Here is a 27,625-nt window from a genome sequence, read left to right as displayed (position 1 = left end):
CCATTCCTCTTTACAAAATCATATCAGTTCAGCAATATTCTTGGGATGTTTGGTGTGAACTGCTCTTTTGAGGTCATGCCACAGCATCTCAATCGGGTTGAGGTCAGGACTCTAACTGGGCCACTCCAGAAGGCGTATTTTCTTATCCTGAAACCATTCTGTTGTTGATTTACTTCTGTGTTTTTGTTGTTGTCCTGTTGCATCACCCAACATCTGTTGAGCTTCAATTGGCGGACAGATAGCCTAACATTCTCCTGCAAAATGTATTGATACACTTGGGAATTCATTTTTCCGTCGATGATAGCAAGCTGTCCAGGCCCTGAGGCAGCAAAGCAGCCCTAACCACGATGCTCCCTCCACCATACTTTACAGTGGGGGTGAGGTTTTGATGTTGGAGTGCTGTGCCTTTTTTTCTCCGCACATAGTGTTGTATGTTCCTTCCAAACAACTCAACTGTAGTTTCATCTGTACACAGAATATTTTGCCAGTAGCGCTGTGGAAAATCTAGGTGCTCTTTTGCGAACCTCAGACGTGCAGCAATGGTTTTTTTGGACAGCAGTGGCTTCTTCCGTGACGTCCTCCCATGAACACCATTCTTGTTAAGTGTTTTACGTATCGTAGACTCGTCAACAGAGATGTTAGCATGTCCCAGAGATTTAAGTCTTTAGCTGACACTGGGATTCTGCTCAACCTCATTGAGCATTCTGTGCTGTGTTCTTGCAGTCATCTTTGTAAGACGGCCACTCCTAGGGAGAGTTTCAACAGTGCTGAACTTTCTGCATTTATAGACAATTTGTCTTACCGTGAATGGATCAACATCAAGGCTTTTATAGATACTTTTGTAACAATTTCCAGCTTTATGCAAGTCAACAAATCTTAATCTTAGGTATTTTGAGATCTCTTTTCTTCAAGGCATGGTTCACATCAGGCAAATGCTTCTTGTGAATAGCAAACTCACATTTTGTGAGTGCTTTTTATAGTGCAGGGCAGCTCTAACCAACATCTCCAATCTCGTCTCATTGATTGGACTCATGGTTAGCTGACTGAGCTTTTGAAGAAGTCATTAGCCTAGGGGTTCACACACTTTTTCCAACCTACACTGTGAAAGTTTAAATTATGTATTAAATATAGACAAGAAGAAATACAATAATTTGTGTGTTATTAGTTTAAGCACATTGTGTTTGTCTATTGTTGTGACTTAGACGAAGATCAGATCTAATTTTATGACCAATTTATGCAGAAATTCAGGTAATTCCAAAGGGTTCACATACTTTTTCTTTCCACTGTACATAGAGGAGGGGCCTTAAAGGGTGCTGTGTGGGTGTAATATAGTTTCCTTGAAATTACAATGCACTTCTCAGGAAACCTAGCTACCTGTCAGTGTGTGCACCGGTAGTTTAAGGAAACCCGTCAGTGTGAGCACACAGGAGGTTTGAGGATTCCATGCGCAGGTTAGTGAAGTAGCTATTATCAGGATTATTCTAAACAGTGTGGGGATCAATGGGGGATCAATTATAGTCAAATGTGAAAGGATAAGGATCACAAAACATAGACATCAGTCATTATTAAGCATGGTCTGGTTCATTTCTGAAAAGCAGTCTAGTTGGACAAAATCGGGCATGTTCTAAACAGTGTGGTGATTGCAGAATTGAGTCAGTTGTATAACTAGTTGAGTGGGATCGTTTAAGAAAAAAGCTGTCATGCAGTATTTTTATTTCTATTTGTTTTAATCTTTGAGAGATTCACCTGACTATTTAGGGTCATTCCTCACCTCATTTTATAATCACCAGAACATACACATACTCACTCATCAAGCACAGTTCTGAATGCTGAATCCCCTGGACATGACGTTGATATAGTTGAACACAATACAAATACATTTAGATACAAAATGTGTTTTATTGAATGTCAGGTGTGAAGTCAGGCAGACTGCAACCCTAGGTTCATTAGAAGATGCATCAAGGTCGTCTAAGACTGCGACCCTGGCTTGAGGAGCAGATACAGTCAGGGAAATACCCAGGGGTCACCTGGCGTGATGAGGTAAAACATTGTTTCAGATGTTTAAATAATTGTACAACAAAAATGTCATAATCCAGATTGTCATTGCTTTTGTTCTTGTACATTTGTAGTATGATTATACTGTACACTTAAATGCATTTAAGTCCAACGTCTGATACAAAATATCTAACATAAGCAAGATTTGTATGTAAGACTTCACTCACACCAGAAAATGCTTAAGTCCATATCCAACAGGTCTCATATCTCAAGTGAAATATCTTTCTGGTTATAACCAATATAATTTAAGTCCCCTTTCTAATAGAAGTCTCACTTCTTTCTTTTGGGAATATGCTGCTTTTGTCACAGTCCAGATATGAAAAGATAAAAGGTTTACCATTTGGACTACTCTGCTTTGAACTTTAGACAGCTCAAGTTTTTCAGATTCCTTGGAAGCATGCGGCTCGACATGGTTGGAATATAGACAAGGACGCCACTTTGTTCCGAAACTGGGCGATACACACAGGTAAGAAGCAAGTTCAGACACCAATGGACAAAGCTCTCTGATTGCACCATGAAAAGCTCTCTTCCACCATGATATGAAGGTATTATGTATACCCAAGTTTCGCATGGTCCGTTGCTGGTAAAGTGCATTTATCACATCTCTAAAGCAAGTTAGAATAGCAGCAAATGTATCAGTTTGCTTGCTCCAATATTTGTCACTGATACTTGATATTATAAATTATAATACATCCAGGTCAGCACTAAATATCCACTTCATGGACCTAAAGAACAGAGTTCTGCATTTTTACATCACCCTTGTGGATTAAACCTTATCAAAGATTTGAGCCTTATTCTCATCTTCAATGTTCAATGGCCATAGCAACTGAAACACTGAAAAGCCATCTGCCTGTAGACACGTCACACAAGTCAAACAAAATTTTTATGATATATTCAGATCTATGGATGGGAAAATCCATTTCCATTGTTGTAAATATGGATGATTTTATCAATTGCTGAAAAAAAAATCTGTACTGACAAGGGCAACAAATTGACCTATTTGTGCATGTTTTCCAAGTCAGTAGTGAGAACCTTTGGGATAAAACAATACTTGCTCATCCTTGCTTGTATTTAAAATGACACCGTTCACAGTTTTCCTTAGATTAATTAATTTTATCCTTTTGGTTCAAGGCAGATACAAACCTGGAATAGACAAGCCTGATCCGAAGACATGGAAAGCCAACTTCCGATGTGCCCTGAACTCTTTACCCGATGTGAAAGAGCTACAAGACAAGAGCATCAAGAAGGGCAGTAATGCTTTCAGGGTTTACATGATGCTGCCTGTTATTAAAATGACCAAACAAAGAAAAGGTGAGTAGCTTTAGAAAGCTATCAAGAGTAAACATCTCAATGACGGAATATAGCCCAGTGATAATAAGGACAGTCATATTTACTTTGTTGCTGTCTAGGACTAAAGGAGTCAGATGTTGCCATAAAACAAAGTCTGATCTCCCTCTCAGAAACTCACACGGGTTCTTGTGCGCCACTGGATAGATTTGCAGGTAGGGACAACTAACTACAGTCTATTGGCAGAAAGTCACTGTCCTGCATTCTCTTATGGCGTGTTGATCAATGGATTGGGTTCTCTTGGTATCAAGCCGTCTGTCAAATTCAATGTTTAATTAAGCATCAGTCACCTCTGTTTCCATAGAGGTTTTCCTGAAGTATAGAGGTGGGCAGGCCAGTCACAGCCCTGGTATATTTCATGTCAATGACAATTACCCTCCCTACAACACCATAAAGGATGAACAGTCACCAGAACAGTCCTACTCTCACCAGTCATCCTTAACACCTGAAGTGCATGGTAAGAGCTGCTATGTATATAGGTAAAGTGCCAATGTATGTACATACAAAAGTAGTTCAAGCGCATTACTTTTTTTCTTTCTAGAAATAACTTTATGCATGGCCTTATTTTTACGTACACAGAAAGATCTGATACTACCACTGACGACAATGAGCAAGCAGAGGCTGTATTCAAGGTAAACTAGCAGTTGAAGTTTCTGTAATTTCAGAATTGTCATTTGTAAGTTCGTTAATACGGCTAATATATGTACACAAATGAAAATGACATTCCATGCATCTACAATTTTAAACCAGTGATATGTGCTCCTGCAGATAGTTGATCACCTAAAAACCATAGAGCACTGGAGCCAGTCTAATGAAAACAGAAGCTGGAGGGCAGCAGCCAACGGCTGGGTGGACTGTTACTGTAAGGCACTTGGCTACTGCCTACTTTCTCTTTACTCTCTAAACGGACAACTTTTTAAAATAATTTCCTCAGATATGGTTAACTTTTTTGGGTGGGAAATTCTTCTCAATATGTTTATCCTCCACTCTACAGGTGAGGATATGGATTACTTGGGGTATCCTGTACAGACCGATTGCTACACACACAGTGCACAGCAAAGACCACTTCTATAAGACGAGTGGGAGCAACATGCATCTAACAGACTGCCATGCTAAAATCCCTGAAAAAGGTGGAGACATTTCTCTTCCAAGCCAAGCCCAATTATATAATGCTGTATTCAGATGAACTGTAAGACTCTGACCAAGCAGTTGAGCACATACAGTACATTAAAAACTGAGTTAATCACATTAAGCTGAACTGTCATTGTAGAATAGATTTTTTCCCCCTAAAATGTTTGCCTTTTATTAAACTTAAATTGACAAAAGGCCTATATGTTTAAAGTTGTTTTCATTATAACTACAAACTCTTCTATAAACTTCAATTGAGAGTATTAGCACAGTATCTCAGGAAATGCCCTTTGAGATGCATGAAGCAATGTCCATGGAATAATTTCTTTCTTTAGAATATAAAGGAGCAGGTACAAAAAGAAAATAGAGCAGACAACCATTTAATTCCTCAGACCACCTTTAATGAAAAAACATATCATTCCAATGAATGAGTTTATCAAGTAGAGATAGTGAAATATATAATTGCAAAGCAATCAGCTCATACATATTTTGGGGATATACTTTCGGGCACAGGGTTAGCCAGGGATGGCCAGTCTCACAAACACCAGTAAAAACCACCAGCTTGCTGTGCAGGAAACAGACAGCCATGTCATCAGTCCAGAGAACGGGAAGTCTGTGGTTAATAATCAAATGCACTGCTGAAGCTGCGTTTATGACTGCCTCCACCTCCTCTCCAGTTGCCACCACCACCGCCGCCGTTTCTGAAGCCATGGCCACCCCCTCGTCCTCCACCACCACGTCCACTGAACGAGCGTCCGTATCCACGGTCACCACCCATGCGCTGTTTCTCCTCCAGCTCAGGGAGCTCTGTGGCGATTGACAGCTGCCAACGCCTACCATCCTGCCATGCATCCTGAGGAAAATAAAACTGGAGTGGTCACCACAAGTACAATAGTGTCTCTGTGTTACTAACCACATTATCTACATTTGTTGTTTTGTGAAGGAGGGATTGCTTTTGTTGTGAAATTTGAGGAGTAGCATCACTCATACAAAGCTTGACAGTACGGCTGGGGAAATAATACTCCAAACTGCACACGATGAAAATTCAGTTTGAAAAAAGGGCTTGGATAATTGCTCCTCTTAGCTTTGAGTCACCTTACACCAAGCCTTTTACATGTGTCCAATTTCTCACAGTTAAGAGGAAAGGTATCTCTGCTTTCTACTTACTTGGTACTCCTTTACTTTGTGAGCTGGAACATCAAAACAGACTCCCTGCAAAACAAAATTCACTCATAATATAAATATTTTCACTTAACATTAGGCAAGTCAATTACAGTCTCAATAGTATTGTCATTATAGTACCAACATTGAATGAGGGTGGTTTTATTTCAAAGGTGAAAACAGAGACGTCACCTGTCCCCTCCCGAACTGAGGCACATTAAATGACAAGCCTACCATTTTTCCCTTGAGGAAGGTCATCCCCCGGATCACATCGTCAATCTCCTCTCCCAGCTGCTCCTTTAGACCACGCCAAGCGCAGCCAATGTTGTGCAGCTCCTGGGAGCAGTTCATTGTCATTGTGGTGTAGCCCTGGAAGGTTTGAACAACAAACATGAACATTAAATATAAGTTCAAACCATTCAAGATGAATTTTAAACCATTCAGGGCATTTACATGCCATTCATTATTCAATCGCTACATATAAATGGCACTGAATGTGTGAGTTAGTAGAGCCTGAACACTCACAGCGTCAGAGTTGAGGAGGGACCTCTGCTCCAGGGCAGTGGCACCTGATATATGTGCCAGGGCGGCAGCCAGGGAATCCACGGCCCCACGCTCCTCAATCAGCTTGGTAGCAGCCACACGGAAGTACTCAATGGCTTGGGGAGGCACAGAGTCTAAAAACCTCACTGCGTCTTTACTGGAGGATTTGATGATGTCACTGGGAGTGGGCACTCCAACTCTCTTAAATGTGATGCCTGCTTTCTGCTCTACGTATCGGAGCTGGTCTTCCTCTTTGCGTTGGTAGAAACAGATGCAGACGCCTGCCCTGCCAGCCCTACCAGTGCGACCTGACCGGTGAATATATGACTCCACATCCTGGTAGAGGGTCAAAGCAACATTAATGTTTTAATACATTGTTCTTACTAGATCGATTAAAGTGTTACTACACAGGTATAAGAGCAAACTAACAGTTATCACAGCATTTGTCTACCTTTGGGGGTGAGCACTGCACGACCAGGTCTACCTCTGGGATGTCCAACCCACGAGCAGCAACGTTGGTGGCCACCAAGACCTCAAAGGTGCCACTTCTGAAGCCTTTCAATGTGATCTCCCTCTGCTTCTGAGGAATGTCCCCATGAAGTGACTGGGAACTCTGTAACATTCAACATTTATCACAATCAGTCAGATAATAAATCAGCCAATGAACCCATTAGAAATAAAGTCAACTACCTCACTTCATTTTCAATGTAATTTAAATCTCAAGGTCTAACCTTCCATGTTTATCCTGGTCAGAGCCGGGTGGCCCTATATGCTCACTACGCAATTTGCGTAGGACCCTGCAAATTACGCAAGGGCCCCGCCTCCCCCTCGTGTCAAAGTGGGTGTCAATGTTTACAACTTCAATGAGAGGATGAAGCGGAACTATCCTTCTGGTCACGAAAGAAGAAGAAAAAAAACAATGAGAGTGAATTGAGGGAACAGCAATCGGGTAAACTTGTGTTCTCTCCTCTCCAATATTGATGTCAGCAAATAACATGAATGTTAAGTTGATGTGCTAGCTTACAGTGCATCTCTCTCTAGTCTGTCTGTCTTGCTAACCTCGCTGGGCAGTGCATCTCTTGGTCTGTCTTTGTCTTGCTTGCTTGCCAGCCACTTCCAGGGCTGTGTCCTGTGACTTTGTGCCTGACAAAAGTGAGAGTGAAATACAACTATTTATTACGTTTGATAAACGCCAACGGGCAATGGTGTTTATAAACTTCAGCTTGGAAAAGATAACCATTCACGTGCACGAAATGAAACTTGCGCTTTCCAGCAGCAACCTCTGTGGGGCCCATCCAGACAATATATGGGCGTGATGGCACTCCTCATAGGTGCACATCATTTTAAAACAAGACAATTATTATCTAGTCTCTCAGTCAAGGTTGACATTGATTTATATATTGAATTTAAAATCTTGATTAGCTGGGCATACTGAGCAATATGGATGCACATCACTCAGTAAATAATAACCATCAAGTATTCAGCCAGTATTTTATATTTGAAATTGTATAAAAGGAAATCTGGGGGAGCCAGTTTAAATGGGCCTGATGCAGCTGATAACAATACTATTATTAATTTTACCTATAATTTACAGGTACTATGCTTAAGTTTGTCAGTAGAGGAGATGCTGGATCATCAGCCAGTTCAAGCACAGACTCAGTCCATCCATCCTGTTGATCCACATCCAGCCTCAGTCAGTACTAACACAGACCCAGTACAGCCGGCTTCAGCAAATACTAACACAGACCCAGTACTGGCAGCTTCAGCAAATACTAACACAGACCCAGTACTGGCAGCTTCAGCAAATACTAACACAGACCCAGTACTGGCAGCTTCAGCAAATACTAACACAGACCCAGTACTGGCAGCTTCAGCAAATACTAACACAGACCCAGTACTGGCAGCTTCAGAAAATACTAACACAGACCCAGTACTGGCAGCTTCAGAAAGTACTAACACAGACCCAGTACTGGCAGCTTCAGAAAGTACTAACACAGACCCAGTACTGCTGGCTTCAGCAAATAGTAACACAGACCCAATATAACCGTCTTCAGCAAGTACTAACACAGGTCCAGGTGAAGTACAGGCAGCCTCAGCCAGTACTAACACAACCAGAGGTGTGCAGCCAGTATCAGATACAAGCTGCTCAGACCCTAATAGAACAGTTGCTGCTCCACCAAATTACACAGCAGAGTTGGCCCCCAGTCTTAACATACTTAGTGTGCAGAGGTCCATTCAAACCAGGACTGAATTTGTCTTACCCTAAAGACAAGTCCAGAAGAGGTTTCCATTCAGGCTTATTACAGAGACAGCTGTCAAATGGGGAAAAGATTACCAGGAGCTGGCTTTCATACTCAAAAACTACACTGTGTATTGTTTTTGCTGTAAGCTCTTTTCTAATACAAAATAAAGGAAGGCCTGAATGTCTGGTCAAATATCAACACCATTCTGAAACACCATGAGGGTAGTCCTGAACACACAGATAATATGATTAAGTGGAGAGAACTTGATCTGCGCCTGTCGGGAACAGGCTCTTGACCAGATACAAATGACCATTTGAGGCTGGAAGAAAGAGATGGCCGGATGTCCTTACACATTTAATAAGTATCACCCAGTCTCTGGCTGAAAGAAATATAGCATTCAGGGGTTCATCAGACAAACTCTTCCAACCAGATAATGGAAACTTCCTAAAAGAGGTTGAATTACTGGCAAAATTTGAAAATCATCTCAGCAAAATTAAAGATGGAGAAACACATGCTCATTACCTTGGAAAGTGCGCATAGAATGAGCTGGTACAGATTGTGAGTGACAAGATTCTGGAAGCAAAAGTGACTCAAGTAAGAGACTCAAAGAACTTCTCCATTATCTTGGACTGTACACCTGACAGTCACCAGGAGCAAATGTCCATTATTCTGAGAACACAAAGATGGGAGTGTTTTGAAGAAACATGTGAACATAACCGTGAAGTCACGGAGTGACATGATGAGAGAGTAGGCTCCAAAGTGTTCATGCAATCAGGTATCAGGCTTCTGCGGGTCGGGAGGCATTACTGGAAGCCAGACAGATGATCAACAATCCTGTGGCCAAAGTGGAGGCAGAAGCACTTGCAGAGTAAGTTAGGTCCTACCGCTTCTTGAATTACTGTTTCGTATGGTGAGATAATGAGAATGACAAACAAGGTGAACAAGCTCCACCAGTGAATTTAATCTCAAAAGCAAAGGCCCCGCTCACTACATACCGGAAAACTGGATTCGCTGAGGCCCAGACAACAGCCAAAAGCATTTATGAAGAAATTAATATGGCGGCTATTCTGAAAGAGAGTAGACTGAGAAACAGCAAGGGGCATTTCAGCTATGAGGCTCCTGATAACCAGTGACTGATGCACTGAAAAACCTTGAAGTCAACTACTTCAACATTGTGGACGACTCTGCTGTGACATCCATGGACATCCATGGATGTCCATGGATGAGATTTGAAACACTCAACCAAGTGAAAACCAAATATGGAGTGCTGCTGAACTTCAGCACTGCCTCTCAGATGTTCCGTTGATCTTTAAAGGCTCACTGCATGGAAGTTGAAAACACTATAACCTTCAGAGATGACTGTGACGTCAGTGGAATGGATCTGGCACACGAGGTTCAGAATGTACCTGATCTTTTCAAAATTAAAGCTCATCAAAAAGCTACCCTAGGTCTTCCATGTCACAGAAACGTTTGAGTCATTTGGCCATCATGATGATGACATAATTGATGATTTTGCCTCAATAAAGTGCAGAAGAGGATTATTTTTATGTTAAGATTTTAATTCAAACATTCAAATGTTTACACACTTAGTAACATTTAAGATTGTATGGCAGAAGTGCATTTGTGTAAACGACTGCTTAACTAACTATGTGACATACTTTCTTAATTTCTTCCAGACAGTCCAGATAGACTGGTGTCCATGCTGAAAATGCCCAAGCTGTAGATGGAACCAAAGTTAATCACACAGTTGTATATTTTTTATTTTACTATTTTGATACTTATAGCTGCAGCCATGGTCTATAGGCTTATGTTCACATTGTATAGACAAAGCTAATTGTATAATATTGTGAGGACTGGACTAATTACCAGGCAGCAGAGCCAAAGCTCAGTGTTATATTTTATTATTTTCGCCATTTTATATTTTCTACAATTCCTTATTTATGTTAATGTTAATATTCACTTATCTTAAGATTCTATAGGAAATATTATATTCAATAAATATTGTTTGTTTATTCCTCATTCTGTATAGGTCTACTTATTCTTAGACTGACAGATGGAGCAAACTGTTTTAAAGGAGGGAGGATTGTAGTGGGAGCACTGGGGTGTCAGGTGTGACAATGGCAAATGGTTTACATGGCTCCCGGGTCAGGCAGGAGGGCCCCTTAGCAGAATTTTGCTTAGGGCCCCTGTGAGGTCAGGACTGGCTCTGATCCTGGTATCAATGTCATACCTAACAAATGTTCTGTATGCACTGTGTAACAAAATAAAATATAAACGCTATGCATGTTTCTGGTACCTGTTTTATGGAGGTGTTCATTGACAGCTCGTTGGCATCCTTCTTGGTCTCACAGAAGACGATGGTGCGGCCGTGGCTGCCACTGTACACCTGGACCACATCCCCAATGACTGCAGCCCTCTGAGACCAGTGACACGCAATGGCAAGGTGCTGGGTGGGGAGCAAGAGACCGATAACGTTTAATAATTAGCTGATAACGACAAAACTGAACCAAACATAACAACCAAACATAACAAATTAAAAACATTTTTAAATGACTGCCAAGTCAGTATTGTGTGGTATTTTACCAGATTGACATGAACCACAGAAGGTAAGATAGATGGCATGTAGGCAGGTTAAATATCTCTGCTATATGGAAACTAGTTTGCGTGTGAGTGTCAGAAGTGGCAAAAATGTGGCTCACATAGCTTTAAGGCTCACATAGCTTTAGCCAGAGGAAACTGGTTCAGCAAGTAGGATATTTAAGAAACTTGCTGTACATTTCTTAAGAATCATGCTTAAGAAATTAACAAAATTTCCATGACCAGGAAAAAAAGTATTAATAGCAGCCTAGTGGCTTCACATTACTCAATAGAAAAAGGCATACATTATACATTTGCTTTCTAAAATGTAAATTTCAAAGGTCAACATTTATATCTGATTAATCTGAAGTATGACCAATGTTTAAACCAAAGTGGAAACCATTGTCAATCAAAATAAAAGATAATTGTTGAAAGCATAACATATTTTTTCTTTGTTACCTCTACTGTGGTGGCAGCTTTCTGGGTCTTTTTGCCAATGAGGTCCACATGCTCATAAGTTGGCCTCATGTACTTCTTTGCCACAACATACACCCATGGTGGGCATGTGGCAGAGAAGAGCAGGGTCTGGGGATTGCTCTCAGAGTCTGCACACAGAAAACATTGGATCAGATGTGTGCATTTACTATCGTCTGACTCAGTACTACTGATGAGGTATACTATCAAGGCCTCCCATCCAACCTAAGGTAAACCTACAGTATATGGCCTAAATCAAACAATCCCATATGAAAACGTCTCATTACCTTTTTGGTAAGATGCAGAAAGTATCTCCTCCACCTGTTCTGCAAAGCCCATATCAAGCATTTGGTCCACTTCATCTAATACAACGTGCTTCAATTGTGACAAGTCCAGTTTGTTATTCTGTAGATGGTCCTTGATACGACCTGGAGTTCCCACTAGGACATCGATGCCACTGCGGATTGCATCAACTGAGGGGGGAAAAAACAATTTTACACAAATATGATCAACTTCACCATATGCAATTTACAGTATTACTTTTCACCCAAAAGATAAGGCTGAGGATCTGACTTTTCTGGACCCCGCTTCCCGGCGGCTGGGGTCGTGTGGCTTATGTGCATGTGTGGGATTCTCTACTTTTGCTCTACCCGTAGAGAACCTCACTTCATGTTTCTCACTGTCAATTGTGGATGATAATTCTTCAAATTTCACCGGTAAAACATCCACGCAGCATCTGTATATCAATAATTTGATCTCAATCAGTTTCATGGGGATATGCACTTAGATCTACTTTAGCTATAAGCTACAAATTCGAAGTAGCCTACAATGTTGTTTTGAATTATGTGAAGGAAGTGATTTTGATGGTGTTAACAAACTGTAGCATAGCCTACCAATGTTAAGTTTCAATCAAAGCACATATTTTGCCTCGCTCGCTGTTGTGGCCACATGAGAAAAATGCGAACATTCACACAGTCATCTTAAAATTTACTAAGAAATGGGTGGTGTTTTAAAAAAAAATCTTACACTGACATTATACTGTGGTATTATATCCTGTTATATTATGTAGAATACTTATGTGATCATTATTAAGCTTTGATCTAACTTGAATAAAGAAGCAATATCTGCCAGAGTAGCGTTATCTCTACGAGTGTGTGTGGAGTGAGGGTCCGGCACATGCGCAGACTTCGGAACCTTTAACCGTTGGGAAGAAATGTTCTGAAAGGTCGGATCCGCAGCCACTCGTAAATAATAGGCACTTTGCAATGAAGCCACATTTTTGTACCAGATCAATTGCAGGAATACTACTCACGTTGAGGGTTGTAGGAACTCCCACCATAGAAACAGGTAACAGACAGTTTCTTTGTCATGTCCTTGAAATCCTTGGCTACTTGAATAGCCAATTCTCTCGTTGGAGCAAGGCACAGAACCTTATATATATATATATATATATTTTTTTTTTATAAAAAAAAAAAGAGAAACGGTTAATGAGAAACATAAAGCGTTCCAGAAGCCTTCTGGTCAAAATATTATATACACTCCACAAAACTATTCTTAAGAAATAAGGCACGAGGGGGTGAGGTATATTGGCCATATACCCCCAAAAATGTAAAACGTCTGTTTTGTAGATTTGTGAACATATCAAAATACTTAAACTTACATGCAAAATACCTGCTGTTAACCTTTAAATGACTGGAATGAATTATCCAAAGAGAGTGTAAAGATTTTCGGCCTTACTGCAATTATAAATCGATTACGAACATGAATATAACAGCAAACAAGTAGATTTGCTTCATACCTATGGGATATTGTCTGATACACAGTGCCTTCAGAAAGTATTCATTCTCCTTGACATTACACATTTTGTTGTGTTACAGCCCAAATTCAAAACAGATTAAATAGATTTACATACAGTTGAAGTCGGAAGTTTACATACACCGTAACCAAATACATTTAAACTCAGTTTTTCACAATTCCAGACATTTAATCCTAGTAAAAACTCCCTGTCTTATGTCAGTTAGGATCACCACTTTATGTTAAGAATGTGAAATGTCAGAATAATAGTAGAGAATTATTTATTTCAGCTTTTATTTCTTTCATCACATTCCCAGTGGGTCAGAAGTTTACACACACTCAATTAGTATTAGGTTGCATTGCCTTTAAATTGTTTAACTTGGGTCAAACGTTTTGGGTAGCCTTCCACAAGCTTCCCACAATAAGTTGGGTGAATTTTGGCCCATTCCTCCTGTCAGAGCTGGTGTAACTGAGTCAGGAACGTAGGCCTCCTTGCTCGCACACGCTTTGTCAGTTATGCCCACAAATTTTCTATAGGATTGAGGTCAGGGCTTTGTGATAGCCACTCCAATACCTTGACTTTGTTGTCATTAAGCCATTTTGCCACAACTTTGGAAGTATGTTTGGGGTCATTGTCCATTTGGAAGACCCATTTGCAACAAAGCTTTAACTTCCTGACCGATGTCTTGAGATGTTGCTTCAACATATCCACATCATTTTCCTCCCTCATGATGCCATCTATACTGTGATGTCCACCACTCCCTCCTGCAGCAAAGCACCCCCACAACATGATGCGGCCAGCCCCGTGCTTCACGGTTGGGATGGTGTTCTTCAGCTTGCAAGCGTCCCCCTTTTTCCTCCAAACATAACGATAGTCACTATGGCCAAACAGTTCTATTTTTGATTCATCAGACCAGAGAACATTTCTCCAAAAAGTACGATCTTTGTCCCCATGTGCAGTTGCAAACCGTAGTCTGGCTTTATTACGTGGTTTTGGAGCAGTGGCTTCTTCCTTGCTGAGCGGCCTTTCAGGTTATGTCGACATAGGACTCGTTTTACTGTGGATATAGATACTTTTGTACCCGTTTCCTCCAGCATCTTCACAAGGTCCTTTGCTGTTGTTCTGGGATTGATTTGCACTTTTTGTCCCAAAGTACGTTAATCTCTAGGAGACAGAACGCGTCTCCTTCCTGAGTGGTATGACGGCTGCGTGGTCCCATGGTGTTTATACTTGCGTACTATTGTTTGTACAGATGAACGTGGTACCTTCAGGCGTTTGGAAGTTGCTCCCAAGGATGAACCAGACTTGTGGAGGTATACAATTTTTTTTTCCTGAGGTCTTGGCTGATTTATTTTGATTTTCCCATGATGTCAATCAAAGAGGCACTTTGTAGGCCTTGAAATACATCCACAGGTACACCTCCAATTGACTAAAATTATGTCAATTAGCCTGTCAGAAGCTTCTAGAGCCATGACATCATTTTCTGGAATTTTCCAAGCTGTAAAGGCACAGTCAAATTAGTGTATGTAAACTTCTGACCCCTGTAATTGTGATACAGTGAATTATAAGTGAAATGATCTGTCTGTAAACAATTGTTGGAAAGATTACAGCTGAGGCTTTCTGAGAAAGTATAAGAGCTTTGCATACCTGGATTATTCTTTACAAAATTCTTCAAGCTCTGGCAAATTGGTTGTTTATCATTGCTAGTCTTGCAATAGATTTTTCAAGCAGATATAAGTCAAAAGAGTAACACTGCAACATTCAATGTCATCTTAGTAAGCAACTCCAGTGTAGATTTGGCCTTGCGTTTTAGGTCATTGTCCTGCTTCTCCCAGTGACTGGTGGAAAGCAGACGGAACCAGGTTCTTCTCTAGGATTTTTCCTGTGCTTAGCTCTATACAGTTTATTTTTATCCCGCAAAACTCCCCAGTCCTTATCAATGAAAAGCATACCCATAACATGACATGGCATGACACTACTATGCTTGAAAATATGGAGAGTGGTACTCAGAAATGTGTTGTATTAGAAATGCCCCAAACATAACAGTTCATATTTAGGACATTTTTTGTTGTTGCTTACTTTGCCTCATTTTTCCCAGTATTACCTTAATGGCTTGTTCAAACAGGATGCATGTTTTTTAATATTTTTTTTTTCTCTACAGGCTTCCTTTTCACTCCATCAAAGTAGGTTAATATTGTACAGTAACTACAATGTCATTGACCCATCCTCAGTTTTCTCCAATCACAGCCATGTATACTCTGTAACCGTTTTAAAGTCACCATTGGCCTCATGGTGAAATCCCTGGGCGGTTTCCTGCATCTTTGTAGGGACTGGGTGTATTGATACACCATCAAAAGTGTAATTAATAACTTCACCATGCTCAAAGAGATATTCAATGTCTGCTTTAAAACACATACATATATTTTTTTTAACTCTGCAAAAAAAGTCAATTGCGTTTATTTTCAGCAAACTTAACATGTGTAAATATTTGAATGAACATAACAAGATTCAACAACTGAGACAACCTGAACAAGTTCCACAGACGTGTGACTAACAGAAATGGAATAATGTGTCCCTGAACAAGGGGGGGGGGGTCAAAATCTAAAATAACATTCAGTATCTGGTGTGGCCACCAGCTGCATTAAGCACTGCATCTCCTCCTCGTGGACTGCATCAGATTTGCCAGTTCTTGCTGTGAGATGTTACTCCACTCTTCCCCCAAGGCACCTGCAAGTTCCCGGACATATCTGGGGGGGAATGGCCCTAGCCCTCACTCTCCGATCCAACAGGTCCCAGATGTGCACAATGGGATTGAGATCCGGGATATTTGCTGGCCATGGCAGAACTGACATTCCTGTCTTGCAGGAAATCACGCACAGAACGAGCGTTATGGCTGGTGGCATTGTCATGCTGGAGGGTCATGTCAGGATGAGCCTGCAGAAAGGGTAGGCGGATGAGGGAGGAGGATGTCTTACCTGTAACCTCTTACCTCCACGTCGATCCCGCTCCAGAGTACAGGCCTCAGCGTAACGCTCCTTCCTTCGACAATAAACACAAATCCGACCGTCACCCTGGTAAGACAAAACCGTGACTCGTCAGTGAAGAGCACTTTTTGCCAGTCCTGTCTGGTCCAGCGACTGTGGGTTTGTGCCCATAGGTACATAGGCACCTGGCTTACAACAGGCCTACAAGCCCACAGTCCTACCTCAGCCTACTGCAGACAGTCTTGAGCACTGATGGCGGGATTGTGCGTTCCTGGTGTAACTCGAGCAGTTGTTGCTGCCATCCTGTAACCTGTCCCGCAGGTGTGATGTTCGGATGCACCGATCCTGTGCAGGTGTTGTTAGACGTGGTCTGCCACTGAGAGGACAATCAGTTGTCTATCCTGTCTTACTGTAACGCCGTCTTAGGCGTCTCACAGTACGGACATTGCAATTTATTGCCCTGGCCACATTTGCAGTCCTCATGCCCTCATCCTAAGGCACATTCACACAGATGAGCAGGGACCCTGGGCATCTTTCTTTTGGTGTTTTTCAGAGTAAGTAGAAAGGCCTCTTTAGTGTCCTAAGTTTTCATAACTGTGACCTTAATTGCCTACCGTCTATAAGCTGTTAGTGTCTTAACGACCATTGCACAGGTGCATGTTCATTAATTGTTTATGGTTCATTAACTTTTTAGGGATTGTGGGCAGCATTTTAACTTCGGATGAATTGGTTGCCCATAGTGAACTGCCTCCTACTCTGTCCCAGATGCTAATATATGCAAATTATTATTACTATTGGATAGAAAACACTCAAGTTTCTAAAACTGTTTGAATTATCTCTGAGTATAACAGAACTCATATGGCAGGCAAACTTCCAAACAGGAAGTGGAAATTCTGGGGCTGGCTGATTTTCAACTCATCGCCTATTCACATCCCAGTAAGATATGGATCTGTTCGCACTTCATACGCCTTCCACTAGATGTCAACAGTCAGTAGAATGTGGAATGAAGCCTCTAGTGTAATGTGGGACCGGATGGCAGCTATTTGAGTCAGTGGTCTGGCAGAATGCCAGTTCCTGGTCAGGCGCATTTCTCATGATATCGCCATGCTTTCCATTACACTGTAGGCAAAAACGAATGCTCCGGTTGGAACGTTATTGGATATATATATATATATATATATATGATAACAACATCCTGAAGAATGATTCTCTACTTAATTTGGCCAGTTTACTCGACCTGAAATATAACTTTTTGAAGTTTCCGTCCGAGTTCGCCTGGACTGGCGCCAGCGTTTGGACATGTGAACTAAGCGCGCTAGAAAAAGTAGCTAATTGGACACTAGTAATGGACATTTTCGAAGAAAACAACGAGTTATTGCGGAACTAGCATTCCTGGCACTGCATTCTGATGAAAGATCAAATTTCTGTTGACTCCAACATGGCGGAGAAATGTTGTGTACCTCTGAGCGCCGTCTCAGATTATTGCATGGTATGCTTTTTCCGTAAAGTTTTAAAAGAAAATCTGACACTGGTTGCATTAAGAACAAGTGTATCTTTAATCATATATCTTTCATCAAAGTATATGATGAGTATTTCTGTTATATGACGTGGCTCTCTGTAATTACTCCGGATATTTGAGGCATTTCTGAACATGGCGCCAATGTAAACCGAGATTTATGGCTATAAATATGCACGTTATCGAACAAAACATAAATGTATTGTGTAACATGATGTCCTATGAGTGTCATCTGATGAAGATCATCAAAGGTTAGTGATTAATTTTATCTCTATTTCTGCTTTTGTGACTATCTTTGGCTTTTGAAAAATGGCTGTGTTTTTTTGGATTTGGTGGTGATCTAACATAAATGTGTTGTGTTTTCGCTGTAAAACATTTTTAAAATCAGACACGATGGGTAGATTAACAAGATGTTTATCTTTCATTTGCTGTATTGGACTTGTTAATGTGTGAAAGTTAAATATTTCCCCAAAATATTTTTGAATATCCCGCGCTGCCTTCTCAGCGGAATGTTGGGGGTGGGGGGTTCCGCTAGCGGAACAGGTTTTAAACATGCATGGGAAACGGTGTTTAAACCCTTTACAATGAAGATCTGAAGTTCTGGATTTTTACGAATTATCTTTGAAAGACCGGGTCCTGATAGAGGGACGGTTCTTTTTTTTTGCTGAGATAGAAATCTTTCAACTGGTGCCTTTTTGTAGGAGGCATTTCAAAACCTCCCTGGTCATTGTGGTTGAATCTGTGTTTGAAATTCATTGATCGCCTAGGGGACCTTACAGATAATTGTATGTGTGGGTTACAGAATTCATGACAAACACCATTATTGCACACAGAGTCCATACAATTTATGTAACTTGTTGAGCACATTTTTACTCCTGAACTTTGGGTTTGCCATAACAAAAGAGTTATTGACTCAAGACATTTCGGCCTTTCATTTAATTATTTTGTCAAAAAAAATGTAAAACATTATTCCACTTTGACATTATGGGGTATTATGTGTAGGCCAGTGAGAAGAACAATCCCAATTTAATCAATTTTAAATTCAGGCTGTAACACAACAAAATGTGGAAAAAGTAAAGGGGAGTGAATACTTTTAAGGCACTGTACACACTGCTGGCATGCTGTTTCAGCCCATCAGCATCCAGGACCCAAACTACTCAGTGATAATATGTAATTGACAACATCTTCGCACGAACAGAAAACGCAGAATATTTTATGGCAGAATCCGCAGCAGACCTACCTTTGGGGCTCTGCCCCACCTCTTGTCATCCGGGTCATTTTGGATTTTCTCGATCAGCGGAATAGCAAAAGCTAATGTTTTGCCAGTGCCTGTTCTTGCCTGACCAATTACATCCTTTCCCTCATACACTGAATTGAAGGTTTGGATGTCAAAGAGGAAAGATATGCCTCGTGCTAGGGGGAAAATAAAGTTAACATGTAGGTTAGTGGATTAAAGTTGTTTTACCAGAAATTAAAGGGATATTTCAGGATTTTGGCAATTAATCCCTTTATCTACATCCCCAGAGTCCGATGGATTTATGGATTTTTATGTCTCTGCGTGCAGTTTGAAGGAAGTTGCTAAATAGCATTAGCACAAATTCGCTAAAGATAGAATATACTTCCAGTCATTGTGCTAAACTACAGTGCCTTGCAAAAGTATTCGGCCCCCTTGAACTTTGTGACCTTTTGCCACATTTCAGGCTTCAAACATAAAGATATAAAACTGTATTTTTTTGTGAAGAATCAACAACAAGTGGGACACAATCATGAAGTGGAATGACATTTATTGGATATTTCAAACTTTTTTAACAAATCAAAAACGGAAAAATTGGGCGTGCAAAATTATTCAGCCCCCTTAAGTTAATACTTTGTAGCGCCACCTTTTGCTGCGATTACAGCTGTAAGTCGCTTGGGGTATGTCTATCAGTTTTGCACATCGAGAGACTGACATCTTTTCCCATTCCTCCTTGCAAAACAGCTCGAGCTCAGTGAGGTTGGATGGAGAGCATTTGTGAACAGCAGTTTTCAGTTCTTTCCACAGATTCTCGATTGGATTCAGGTCTGGACTTTGACTTGGCCATTCTAACACCTGGATATGTTTATTTTTGAACCATTCCATTGTAGATTTTGCTTTATGTTTTGGATCATTGTCTTGTTGGAAGACAAATCTCCGTCCCAGTCTCAGGTCTTTTGCAGACTCCATCAGGTTTTCTTCCAGAATGGTCCTGTATTTGGCTCCATCCATTTTCCCATCAATTTTAACCATCTTCCCTGTCCCTGCTGAAGAAAAGCAGGCCCAAACCATGATGCTGCCACCACCATGTTTGACAGTGGGGATGGTGTGTTCAGCTGTGTTGCTTTTACGCCAAACATAACGTTTTGCATTGTTGCCAAAAAGTTCAATTTTGGTTTCATCTGACCAGAGCACCTTCTTCCACATGTTTGGTGTGTCTCCCAGGTGGCTTGTGGCAAACTTGAAAAAACACTTTTTATGGATATCTTTAAGAAATGGCTTTCTTCTTGCCACTCTTCCATAAAGGCCAGATTTGTGCAATATACGACTGATTGTTGTCCTATGGACAGAGTCTCCCACCTCAGCTGTAGATCTCTGCAGTTCATCCAGAGTGATCATGGGCCTCTTGGCTGCATCTCTGATCAGTCTTCTCCTTGTATGAGCTGAAAGTTTAGAGGGATGGCCAGGTCTAGGTAGATTTGCAGTGGTCTGATACTCCTTCCATTTCAATATTATCGCTTGCACAGTGCTCCTTGGGATGTTTAAAGCTTGGGAAATCTTTTTGTATCCAAATCCGGCTTTAAACTTCTTCACAACAGTATCTCGGACCTGCCTGGTGTGTTCCTTGTTCTTCATGATGCTCTCTGCGCTTTTAACGGACCTCTGAGACTATCACAGTGCAGGTGCATTTATACGGAGACTTGATTACACACAGGTGGATTGTATTTATCATCATTAGTCATTTAGGTCAACATTGGATCATTCAGAGATCCTCACTGAACTTCTGGAGAGAGTTTGCTGCACTGAAAGTAAAGGGGCTGAATAATTTTGCACGCCCAATTTTTCAGTTTTTGATTTGTTAAAAAAGTTTGAAATATCCAATAAATGTCGTTCCACTTCATGATTGTGTCCCACTTGTTGTTGATTCTTCACAAAAAAATACAGTTTTATATCTTTATGTTTGAAGCCTGAAATGTGGCAAAAGGTTGCAAAGTTCAAGGGGGCCGAATACTTTCGCAAGGCACTGTACCTCAACTTACTGAATGAAGAAAGAAAAAAATTGTATCCATGAGTCTGATTGGAAGTAGATAAATGGGCTTCACTGGAAAATCCAGAAATATCCCTTTAAGTAAATTGATAACTAGTCACCTTAAACAATGTCAATCTAAATAATGCCTACATAGTTTACATTACTCATATCACATACTGTATTGAGACCCAATCACTGGACACGTTAAAAAATGTCTCAAGTCACTTTAAACAAGGTTTACATATCTTACATCACATGTCTATACTGTATTTTATACCATCTAATGCACCTTGCCTATGCTGCTCGGCCATCGCTCATCGTCAGGGTAGCCTAGTGGTTAGAGCGTTGGACTAGTAACCGAAAGGTTGCAAGTTCATATAGCTGACAAGGTACAAATCTGTCGTTCTGCCCCTGAACAGGAAGTTAACCCACTGTTCCTAGGCCGTCATTGCAATTAAGAATTTGTTCTTAACTGACTTGCCTAGTTAAATAAAGGTTAAAAATATATATATACATATTTACAGTTGAAGTCGGACGTTTACATACACTTAGGTTGGAGTCATTAAAACTCCCTTTTCAGCCACTCCACAAATTCCTTGTTAACAAACTATAGTTTTGGCAAGTTGGTTAGGACATCTACTTTGTGCATGACACAAGTAATTTTTCCAACAATTGTTTACAGACAGATTATTTCACTGTATCACAATTCTAGTGGGTCAGAAGTTTACATACACTGAGCTGACTGTGCCTTTAAACAGCGTGTAAAATGACTGAAAAGTATGTAATGGCTTTAGAAGCTTCTGATATGCTAATTGACATAATATGAGTCAATTGGAGGTGTACCTGTGGATGTATTTCAAGGCCCACCTTCAAACTCTGTGCCTCTTTGCTTGACATCATGGGAAAAATTAAAGAAATCAGCCAAGACCTCAGGAAAAAACATTGTGGCCCTCCACAAGTCCGGTTCATCATTGGATGCAACTACCAAATGCCTGAAGGTACCACGTTCATCTGTACAAACAATAGTACGCAAGTATAAACACCATGGGACCACGCAGCCATCATACCACTCAGGAAGGAGACACGTTCGGTCTCCTAGAGATTAACGTACTTTGGTGCAAACACTGCAAATCAATCCCAGAATAACAGCAAAGGACCTTGTGAAGATGCTGGAGGAAACAGGTACAAAATTATCTATATCCACAGTAAAACGAGTCCAATATCGACATAACCTGAAAGGCCGCTCAGCAAGGAAGAAGCCATTGCTCCAAAACCGCCATAAAAAAGCCGGACTACGGTTTGCAACTGCACATGGGGACAAAGATCATACTTTTTGGAGAAATGTCCTCTGGTCTGATGAAACAAAAGTAGAACGGTTTGGCCATAGTGACCATCGTTATGTTTGGAGGAAAAAATGCTTGCAAGCCAAAGAACACCAACCGAACCGTGAAGGAGTGGCAGCATCATGTTTTGGGGGTGCTTTGCTGCAGGAGGGACTGGTGCACTTCACAAAATAGATGGAATCATGAGGCAGGAAAATGATGGGAATATATTGAAGCAACATCTCAAGACATCAGTCAGGAAGGTAAAGCTTGGTTGCAAATGGGTCTTCCAAATGGACAATGACCCCAAACATACTTCCAAAGTTGTGGCAAAATGGCTTAAGGACAACAAAGTCGAGGTATTGGAGTGGCCATCACAAAGCCCTGACCTCAATCCTATAGAAAATGTGTGGGCAGAACTGAAAAAGCTTGTGCGAGCAAGGAGGCCAAGAAACCTGACTCAGTTACACCAGCACTGTCAGGAGGAATGGGCCAAAATTCACCCAACTTATTGTGGGAAGCTTGTGGAAGGCTACCCCGAAATGTTTGACCCAAAGTTAAACTATTTAAAAGCAATGCTACCAAATACTAATTGAGTGTGTGTAAACTTCTGACCCACTGGGAATGTGATGAAAGGAATAAAGGCAGAGATAAATCACTCTTTACTATTATTCTGACATTTTCACATTCTTAAAATAAAGTGGTGATCCTAACTGACATAAGACAGGGAATTTTTACTCTGATTAAATGTCAGTTATTGTGAAAAACTGTGTTTAAATGCATTTGGCTAATGTGCATGTAAACTTCTGACTTCAACTGTATATGTACATATTCACCCCTTTAGATTTGTGTGCATTAGGTAGTTGTTGGAAATGGTTAGTTATTACTGCCCTGTTGGAACTAGAAGCACAAGCATTTCACTACACTCGCATTAACATCTGCTAAACATAAGTATGAGACCATTAACATTTGATTAAATAATAGAAGACATATTTTTTTTAATTGACAAAAATTTTTACAAACAAGGAAAATTACCTTGAAGTAGTTTGATGGTGTTGGGGGAGATTCTGAAGTTTGAAAAGGCTCCTTCTTTTTGTTCTGGTGTTTCCTAAAGGCATGAAAAAGAAAAGAAACACACTGATACAATGTTCTTATACTCATTTAAATTGTTTTTCCACAAACCACCATGCTACATCTTCACTGATGAATGAGAACGTCACTGGGAAAGACTCACAATTTCTTTTTCACCGTCACTGCCAGAGTCTTCGCTTGATTGTGCTGGAGTTGTCGTCGTGGAACGTCCATTAGTTTGTGCGATCAGCGTGGGAGTCTTAGGCAACACTCTGTTGACAACTACTTCTTCTGACGTCTTCTTTTTCTGTTGGTAATGACAAAATGGAACATGGTAAAAAGATGCCTTGCCATGGTGATTACTAATTAACATTTGATTATAAAATGATTATATTCATTCCTATCTTAAGATAAGCGGAAATAATGGATTTGATAAGAGATATCCCGTTTAGCTCAGTTGGTAGAGCATGACACATGCAACGCCAAGGTTGTGGGTTTCTATTACCATGGAGGACCTGTATGAAAATATATGCACTCACTACTGAGTGAGTCGCTCTGGATAAGAGTGTCTGCTAAATGAATAAAATGTAAATATCAAAATAAATCAATACCCATCCGTTGTAACGCAATACTAAGTGAAGGAATGTTTTAACAAAACACTACAAGTTACCTCAGTTGCTTTGTTATTGTCTGCAGACTCCTCATTGGAATAAGATGTGTTGTTCTTCAAATGTGATTCAATATTACCATTCACATCAATGGATTTGTTCACATCCCCATTTGCTTTGTCCACCTTTTCTTTCTTCTTCTTCTTCTTCTTCTTCTTCGGAACAGGTTCACAGTCAGGTTCCTCTTCAACAACTGTTTTATGTTTCTTGATTTTCTTCCCCTCCTTGGTCTTCTTATCCTTTACTTTCTACAAACCAAACAGTGCGCCATGCATTAGTTTAAGGGGTAAGAATAGTAGCAAGCTATATCAACGTATAACCACATCACAGCGCTGGTGAACTTGAACCTAGTAGAATGACAGATGGATCACTATTGACGTACTGTATTGTATACATAGTTGCAAGTTCAATGCTGACTAGCTAGGTATGTTGCGTTCAAGTGATAGTTGGAACTGGGACTCTTGCTACCTGAATGAACGCGGCACGAGTGCCTAACTAAAACCATTTAGATCGTCGGACATGTCTGAGTTGCCTAGTTCTGACTAGCATGAGAACGTGGTATTATGCCGCGTTCAAAACAATTGAGTACTCAAAACACGAAGTCAAATCACGACGTCAGTGATCTTCAGATCGGAGGTCTAGAAAGAGGGCCGAGTTCCCAAGTTGGAATACCGAATTGGATGACCGTTCAAATCGATATTTCCCAGTCAGAGACCGTTTTTGTCCGAGTTTCCTGTTGTTTGAACGCACTGAATTTGGAGATTACCGAGCTCCCAGTTGTCTTGAACGTGGCATTAGAATGCAACATGTCCAGCAACGTCATCAAGTGGCACACATTGACGTAGCACAAATTGATAGGATGTGACTGTACCAGAGAACGCCGAGGCACGTTGATCCTTCTGTTATAAAGATCAGCTAAACACGCGTCATGGGCACGAGGCTGCGTACACTGGTAGCAATGAACATGTCATGTGCGGCGCTAGCTACTTTCTACAGTTATTTCAATCTCGAACAACTTGTATTTTCCTTACCTCTAGCTAGCGTAATGGCAATAATATTAGCCATATGACAACGTTAAATTAGTTACCATGCGGCTGTAGAATGTAACTAGCAAACTACGGTAGCTGCTAGCAGGCGGTGCTAACGCAGTTTCGGCTGTTTTAGCAAACAACCAGCTATTTGTGTTCTATTTTACTTACTTTGGGTTTCGTACTGCCCGCACTAATGTCCAGTTCTCCTTCCATCCCGATGTCTTCTGTTTCAAAAATAATATTTGATGGCATCTTCTTCGGTTGCTTTCCCTTCGAGTGGACACTAGCTAACCCTACGGGCACACGTACAGAAAGGAACGACACGACTGTGTTGAGGTAGACCTTTTACAAGCATAGAAATTAAGTAGGTAGAATGGACCTCCCATTGGAAGCCAGTACAATGCAACTTGCACGCCGTGATGTGGAACTTTAAACTTGATGTGGAACTTTAAACTTGTTATTTAGTTTACAAAGATTCATGTATTCTTTGTAGGTGCTTTATGCGCCTTGGACTCCATACATGTTAATTTCTCAACTGGCAGACATATGATGGTTTTTGTAACAGTGTTTTAATTGGAATTTTGCGATTTTCACCCATATTAAGAGATACAACAACAGAGACGAAGCAAAAAGAAAATAAAAAAACAGCACTCACTTACACATACCTGCGTATATATATATATATATATATATATATATACATACATACCCATACATACGTACATACCCATACATACGTACACCATTTTCCTCTTCACGCTCGGTGCTTCTCTCACCCCATCCCCATCATTGCGTTTCTCAATACATACATTTTAAACAAACTTACAAACAGAAATTAAACAAAAAAGCTCAGTTTAAACCAAGAAGTTAGGTTCCACACATGGAACGTACAGTGTAGTTCTGAAATACATAGATCCCCACCATTCTAAGAGAATCCTTGCAGCATAATAGTGGATACCTCAGGTTCTAGGTAATTTAGATAAGGTTCCCATACTTTGTAGAACTGGTCTGTTTTAGAATGCAATGTAGGAGTGGGAGAACTTGCACAATTGGTGTCTGACTAAATACTTTTTTTGCCCACTGTACATGTCAGATATTCCAGAGGCACCCATTCAAATAGTATCTTATGCCAATCTTTAATAGAAGGAACCTTATCACTAATCCACTGTAAAATGATGTTTTTCCTCACTGCGAAGGTAAGGATGTTGTAAAGCCTCCTCTTACCCACAGAAGTAACATGCCTACTAGGGAGACCCAACAGTAAAGAAACTGGATCCAATTCTAGGATCTTTTCAATTTCTTGCAGAACACCAGACCAGTATCTTTGTATTTTGGTACATGACCATAAACAATGTGTTAGGGTGCCTGTATCCGTTTTGCATTTAAGACACTGAGGAGAAAAGGAAGTGGGGCGAAAAGCATGTCTGAGATTTGTGGATATATTCAATCTGTGTATTATACTTAATTGGATTGCTCTAGTACGATTACATATAGATATTGTTTTTGCATATCTTCAAATGTCCTCCCACATCTCTTCGTCAATAGTAACAGACAATTCTTTCTCCCACACTTGTTTCACCCTCTGTGTGTTGACAGCAGAAAAGGACCTTAAAGCATCATAAAACAGACTTACAGACATTTTACTTTGTGGGAAAAAAACATTATTTCAATGACAGACATATCAGGGTTACCAATTAAGGTGGTGCTCTTCAGAATATAATGTCTTACTTGTAGGAAGCGGAAAAAGTCCTGCTTTGGGAGTCGATATTTCTCGACCATCTGCTCAAATGACAATAAACTCTTATCAGCAAATAAGTAATTTAGTCTGCGTATGCAATTATTAAGCCAAAAGTTAAAGCCAGCATCCGGCAATCCTGGACTAAAATCTGGGTTGTTAAGAATTGGGGTAAGAGCAGAGGTTAGTTTGGACCTTCCCAGGAAGCGTTGAACTGACATCCATACTTTTGAGTGTGTTAAGTGTAATGGGATTATTGCAGTAATCTTCTACAGACTTAAAACTTCTGAAAAATAAAATATCCTGTAAGGGGTATTTTGAAAGAGAAGTCTCAATGTCTAACTAAATAGAGGAGTCATCATTTGTGATCCAGTCAGAAATATAACATAGGTGGGCACACCACTGATAGAACCTGATATTGGGCAGGTCCAAGCCGTCCATAGAACTTGGCAGTTGCAATATTGCCATCTTAAGTAGTGGCTTGTGTTTACTCCATATAAAGGAACTTAGCCATCCATTTACATCCTTTATTACCTTATTGGAGAGTAATACTGGAATCATTTGGATTGGGTAAAGTACTCTAGGTAAAATGTTCATTTTCAAGAGGGATATTCTACCCAACCAAGAAATCGGGAGAGAATTCCAGCGCTCCAGATCCTGTCTTATTGTATCAAACAAGGGAACAAAATTGGCTTTGTACATTTGCTGGAAT

At 40.5% G+C, this 27,625-nt stretch overlaps 2 protein-coding genes across 5 annotated transcripts; one reads left to right on the top strand and one right to left on the bottom strand.

Annotated features, from left to right (window-relative positions):
* Positions 1–1,350: 1,350 nt before the first annotated feature.
* On the top strand, positions 1,351–5,422 carry irf1a (interferon regulatory factor 1a). Of its 2 annotated transcripts, XR_016491052.1 has the most exons (10): positions 1,351–1,451; positions 1,913–2,040; positions 2,422–2,521; positions 3,187–3,366; positions 3,465–3,557; positions 3,707–3,859; positions 3,982–4,034; positions 4,171–4,264; positions 4,397–4,532; positions 5,208–5,422. XR_016491052.1 is itself a non-coding variant. In XM_021580977.3 (9 exons), the coding sequence occupies exons 2-9, from the start codon at positions 1,954–1,956 to the stop codon at positions 4,474–4,476; spliced, it is 840 nt and encodes a 279-aa protein (XP_021436652.2). In that variant the 5' UTR covers positions 1,351–1,451; positions 1,913–1,953; the 3' UTR covers positions 4,477–4,731. The 2 variants fall into 2 exon arrangements, 1 of the variants encoding a protein (XP_021436652.2); XM_021580977.3 differs by lacking the exon at positions 5,208–5,422 and having other exon boundaries at positions 4,397–4,731.
* Positions 4,910–25,553, bottom strand: LOC110502722 (nucleolar RNA helicase 2). 3 transcript variants are annotated; one of them, XR_016491050.1, is made up of 16 exons: positions 25,347–25,528; positions 24,150–24,395; positions 23,643–23,786; positions 23,444–23,516; positions 19,064–19,236; positions 12,841–12,958; positions 11,816–12,001; positions 11,514–11,659; positions 10,774–10,923; positions 7,259–7,377; positions 6,966–7,124; positions 6,686–6,847; positions 6,217–6,570; positions 5,926–6,060; positions 5,698–5,742; positions 4,910–5,383 (listed from the first exon to the last, which is right to left on the bottom strand). XR_016491050.1 is itself a non-coding variant. In XM_021580974.3 (14 exons), exons 1-14 carry the CDS (start codon positions 25,428–25,430, stop codon positions 5,150–5,152), a joined length of 2,250 nt encoding a protein of 749 aa, XP_021436649.3. In that variant the 5' UTR covers positions 25,431–25,553; the 3' UTR covers positions 4,910–5,149. The 3 variants fall into 3 exon arrangements, 1 of the variants encoding a protein (XP_021436649.3); XR_016491051.1 differs by having other exon boundaries at positions 7,294–7,377; XM_021580974.3 differs by lacking the exons at positions 6,966–7,124; positions 7,259–7,377 and having other exon boundaries at positions 25,347–25,553.
* Between the last annotated feature and the right edge of the window lie 2,072 nt (positions 25,554–27,625).

The sequence above is a fragment of the Oncorhynchus mykiss genome, chromosome 23, assembly GCF_057628025.1.
Source record: "Oncorhynchus mykiss isolate SJ-2025 chromosome 23, ASM5762802v1, whole genome shotgun sequence".
In the NCBI taxonomy this organism is placed as follows: Eukaryota; Metazoa; Chordata; class Actinopteri; order Salmoniformes; family Salmonidae; genus Oncorhynchus; species Oncorhynchus mykiss.
The sequence above is the reverse complement of the archived record's forward strand: the minus strand, read 5'-3'. Positions and strand labels throughout refer to the sequence as shown.